Source organism: Myotis brandtii, unplaced genomic scaffold (assembly GCF_000412655.1).
Source record: "Myotis brandtii unplaced genomic scaffold, ASM41265v1 scaffold37, whole genome shotgun sequence".
Lineage (NCBI taxonomy): Eukaryota > Metazoa > Chordata > Mammalia > Chiroptera > Vespertilionidae > Myotis > Myotis brandtii.
In genome coordinates, this window is record NW_005364225.1 from 3,028,986 (window position 1) to 3,034,417 (window position 5,432).

Below are 5,432 nucleotides of genomic sequence, written 5' to 3' on the forward strand. Positions count from 1 at the left end.
TCGGCCTGCGGACTCGGGGGTCCCGGGTTTGATTCTGGTCAAGGGCATGTACCTTGGTTGTGGGCACATCCCCAGTGGGGAGTGTGCAGGAGGCAGCTGATCGATTTTCCTCTCTCATCGATGTTTCTAGCTCTCTGGCCCTCTCCCTTCCTCTCTGTAAAGAATCAATAAAATATATGTTAAAAAAAAAAGATTTTGAACTAAAAGGATTTACTTTGAAAAGTATAACCATGAAAACTCAGAGAGAAAAGTGAAAGACTCTGTAGTCCCTTTACACATTTGTGGTTTGGGCAAAGAACTTTTAAAAAACAAAATTTGAAACTAGAACTTATAATAACTTATTTAAAATTTTTCAAGAGATATGTTAAGTATTAAAATAATTAAATATTAACATTAATTAATGTGGTTGGATATTTACCCTATTTCATATAATAAGGGAAAACTTTACCTCAAATGGGTAGCTAGATCCTTCTGGATAGATTATGTATAAACCACTTGGTGTTTTGGTGACAGAGCCAACAGTATCTTTAATATCAGTACAATCTAAACCTAGAAAAGTAAAATTAGTTATTTAGGATATTTTCAAGTGTACATTTAAGATAATAACTTTACTGTAGAGAATTAACAGTGCTTTGAAATTATTACAAATTCCACTAAGGATATGATGATTTTAACTCTTGGAAATGAAAAATGATCTCCATTTTAGAAATAAAGAGAAAACACATGGAAAGACTGGGATTAAAGAATGTATGCTATAATAAACATAACATCACTGTTAGTTATTAATATTCGCTACTGTTTAAAAGTTTCATTTGGGATCAACATTTATTTAATATATTTTATAATTATACATTCTCTTGCCCAATAAATAATGCTTTTTTAGGAATCTAGGCTTATCTACAGGAAGGAGAAAACCCAAAGGAATTATGTAGATTAACTACTATTAACATACCTTTGACTACTATATTCAAAACTTCAGAAACTTTGATGTATTGAGGACCACTATCACAAGCAGCAAAGGGAGAGAAGGGGAAAATCACTTTCTTCACTGAGAAGAAGTTATGCTTGAAGCCTGCTCGGTTGACAACAGAATTGTAGCACCCTGTAACCACCCTCCCCAAAGCGTTCTACAACTGCCAGGGAATTGTAAACATACTGTATTTATGTGGATATGGATATTACATTTTACTCTACGATACTTTATTCTGTATTACCTTTTATAAATCTAATAAAATAAATTCAACCCTCACAGGTGTCAATTACCCAGAAAAACAAGCACATGAAAGCTTAGGACTCCAGAGCCAAGAGCCTGGGTTAGAGTCCTAGTTCCTCTCCTTACTAATCGAGAACATTCGCTAAGTTACTTAACCTCTTTGCTCCATGTGCAATATAATAATAATAATTACAATAATATCTACTTTGTAGTGTTAGCCTGATGATCTACATCCGAAGGCTTTATGTAAAGCACTTAGCACAGAGCCTAGTACACAGTAAATGCTCAAAAGAGGTCATCTACAAAAAAATTAGCCATAAAATTGTTTGCTTTTCCCTTCATTTCCAGGAGATATTGATTTGTTGCCTTTGTTCTGAATTACTGAGACATTCTTATAATAAATGTATGCTCAAAGATATGATAGAAGTTTCCAGGGAAAGACTGATCTGGATTGGAATATCTTCTTTGACATCACCATCTATATAAGTGTGAACATTTTACTTAGATTTTTCTGGGCTGCATATTCCTCATCTGATGATTATCACCATCACAGCAAACCCTTATATTGTCTTACTACACGTCAGGCAATATTTTAAGAGCTTTGCATGTATATACTCACTTAATCCTCACAACAACCACATGAGGTAGGTATTGTCAGTTTACAGATTAGGATACTGATATTAAGGAAACAGTGGGTGAGATCTGAAGAAAGCAGTCTGACATTACACTCCATGCTCCTCACCACCATGTAACACTATCTACCTCTTGGATGGTTATGGGAAATAAATGAGATACAATAAAGTGAAAAAAAAATAACAAAATAACATGAGAAAATGGTATCCCTGTTAACATATGTTAATCCCTGACACATAGTAGATTCTAAGTAGCTGTTTATTCTCTTCCCTTTGTAAGGAAAAAAGAAAGATCGTACACTACTAGGCCCTCAATAATATTCATCTACTTGGAATTTTTTATATTAATCTATAAATGTAAGATTTATAGGCATTTTTTCTTAGAAACCCAAGCTTCCAGGAATTACTATATATTTTTAGTACAAAAAATGCTAAATCCTGGTTTATTTCTGTCTTTTTTCTTTTTCTTTTCAAATTTTAAGTCCCAATTTGAAATGTTTCAAAAATACTTTTATAGGTGGAGGGAACTCTGAAAATTCTTTTCTTCTAGCTAAAGATTAATTATAATAAAATATAAAGGGGAGCCCAGAATTCAATTACATAAAACTATACTATTTTCAACAGATTCAGAATATCTGTATACAGCCATGGCTTTCAAAATGTCAGAGAAGTTTCCCAATTTAGGAAAGCACACATAGTGTGGGTTGAAATTTGTTTAATGGCAAATATTACTCCTCCAGTCTGTTAGATAATAGTGAGCTGTACTGTTGAAACAAAACTTCTAAATGCCCCAACCTGTCCAGGAAAATTTCAAGCAATAAAAGAGAAATATGAAAAGGTTGAAATGCCAAAGTTCTCACCATGTGACTGAACTGGTCTGTGAGGAAAAGAATCCAGCTGTTTTCTAAACACTTCAGAGGTCAAAAGGAGAACTCGATTCATGAGCTCATTAACCTAAACACATACGCACACATTGAAGCAAATTTATATTTGGACAAACTTCCTTTAGCTGAATTCTATAACGAATATCTCTAAGCTTCTTATAAATCCATCTCTGAAACACATATAATGGCCATATTTCTACATTGAATCCTTTACTGTATTAAAAAAGCAGTAAAGGCATAGCTAAGTAGCAACTGCCCTTGCTTTTATCTGCCTATTTCTGCACTTGACTGCTCTTGCAAATCTGTTCTTGATATCTTGCTTGAACCACTGTTGTAGTTCCCTATCTGGAGTCTCTCTTCCCTTCCTCTACTCCTTCTGAAGTCATCCTGCACACCAGCTGCCAATCTAACCATGTGATTTCGCTGCTCAGACATTTGGGTGACTTGTTGGTGTGGCGTGATTTAATTCCTATCTCTTTTAGTCAGTGTTTCTTCTACATCCTTAACTCAACAGCCACTACATCACTGCACCAATGCCCGAGTATTCTGAGAATACCATGCCCTACCCTCTTACCCACCCTTTGTGACCTTTGAAGCATCTATTCATCTAGAAAGGTTATCATATCTTGGATCTTGGATACCTTTGTGTCATTCTGACAGCATTCAAAACATTTTCAGTACGTAATTCTGCTCTTCTGGACTGTGTTACCCTTAAGTAAAGGTCATTTGTTGTTGTTGTTGTTACTTTCTGTTTGCCTGAGGCTTACTATGGTGCTTCCAATATAGGAGACACTAAATAGATGTCTGGACATGAATGCATTCAGAAAAGTAAATGATTGTACTTCTAGATAACTGTGTCCTTCTGCAAATACAATAACAACATGATACCAAAAATTCATACCTGATTAGATAAGTAATCCAAGGAAGCTTGCTGCTCATCCATTATATTTCTTAGTAGTTTTTTGGTACTTCGTGTGTAAGAAATAATAGAACTTTGCAAATTTCCTTAAATCATAATAAAAAGTGTTTTCTAAATATTAGGCTGTTATAGAAACTAGTTACAATGAAAAATAATAAATTTCACATAATTTTGGACAAATATGTAAACTACAATATCTGTAGATACTCAGAATTGCATATTCTAGTTAGTGTATTTTTTGTATAACTCAGGATGAACCAAGAATGCAGCTGTTTGAACACTTCTTAATGAAGTTATGCCTCCTAATAATTTAGATTACCCCCCAAATAATTTAATATGATATAATTGAGAGACAACATTCTGAATATCAATTCTCACTTTAGAAGACGAGAGGTATAGAAGCAGGAGGTCCAAGACTCATTGATTCTTCCTACATGAGAAAGTAAAAGGCAATAATCCCCTATCATGAAATTTAATATTAAAACCTTTCTTTTAATTTTTTATAATAATGCTACATTTTTATATAAACAAAACATATACACACATCATAACTCTTGGTCACAAGTTTTGGTTGGTTGGTTTCTGACTGAGTTTTCACTATATATTTTCCTTTTAAAAATGTTTTCATTTTTAAATAAGCTTGCTGATAGAATAGTTGCAAGAAGAGTACAAAGAACTTTTCCCTAAATTATTTGAGAGCATCCCGCCATGATATCCCTGGATATTTTGCTGTGTATTTCTTACAAAAAGGCATTCTCTACGACACAACCATCAAAACCACGAAATAAACATTGACTGTCATGTATAGCTCAGACCTCATGCAAGTTTTCTCCAATTATACTGAAGATGTCCTTTATAACAAAAGGAACCACACATTACTGCATACATTATTCTTTAAAAATTTGTTTTATTTCTATGTTCCTTTCACTCTAGCAGTAGAGTAACATTAATAATTCTTGATATTTTGAAATCTACCTCACCCGGCCTTCATCTCTCTTTTTTTTTTCCATTCTCTTATTTTCTATTAGAGTCTTCCTAATTTTAGACATCTGTCTTTTTTTAGAAAGAACTTTTTAATTGAATGTATTGGGATGATATTGATTAAAATTATATAGATTTTAGGTGTACAATTCTATAATACGTTACCTGTATATTGTATTGTGTGTTCAATCAAGTCTTCTTCCATCACCATTACCCCCCCCGCCCATACCCTCTTCTACCTCCTCCCACCCCTCTTTCCCTCCGGTAATCATCATACTATTGTCTGAATCTATGAGTTTTTTGGGCGTTTTGGGGGGGTGGGGTTATTTGTGTGTGTGTGTGTGTGTGTGTGTGTGTGTTTTGTTTTTTTTGCTTAATCCCTTCATCTTTTTCACCCAACCCCTCTTCCCTTTGACAGCTGTCAGTTTGTTCTTTATCTATGAGTCTGCTTCTATTTTGTCTGCTGGTTATTTTGTTCTTAATGGACAGAGAGCTCCACTCCCTGGTTTGAGAAACCTGAGACACCTGTGTTACACATTGAATTAAGCGCATTAAATTGAGTTTTTCATACTTTCTGACCAAGGAATTACGGCCCTGTAAGAGCTGAATCAAATCATCACCTCTTCCACTTCTGATTCCCCTTCTTCACCCCACCCCTCTGTACATATAATAGACCATGACAATTACTGCATTGTTACTAAATAAGTTCTAAACAAAAATTGAGATTTTAAAACTTGTTATGCTTTGTTAAATAAATTGTTGTAAATTTGTATTACACCTTTTTTAAAAGTTATTCAGTATTA

At 34.0% G+C, this 5,432-nt stretch overlaps 1 protein-coding gene across 1 annotated transcript in view; it reads right to left on the reverse strand.

The window, feature by feature from the left end:
* ANGPTL5 (angiopoietin-like 5) overlaps positions 1-5,432 on the reverse strand; it is a 19,276-nt gene that overhangs the window by 11,342 nt on the left and 2,502 nt on the right. The window contains exons 3-5 of the mRNA XM_014544572.1: positions 3,631-3,734; positions 2,706-2,799; positions 449-549 (exon numbers count right to left, since the gene is read on the reverse strand). Of these exons, the coding sequence (XP_014400058.1) occupies positions 449-549; positions 2,706-2,799; positions 3,631-3,734 (299 nt within the window). The remainder of the gene's footprint in view (positions 1-448; positions 550-2,705; positions 2,800-3,630; positions 3,735-5,432) is intronic.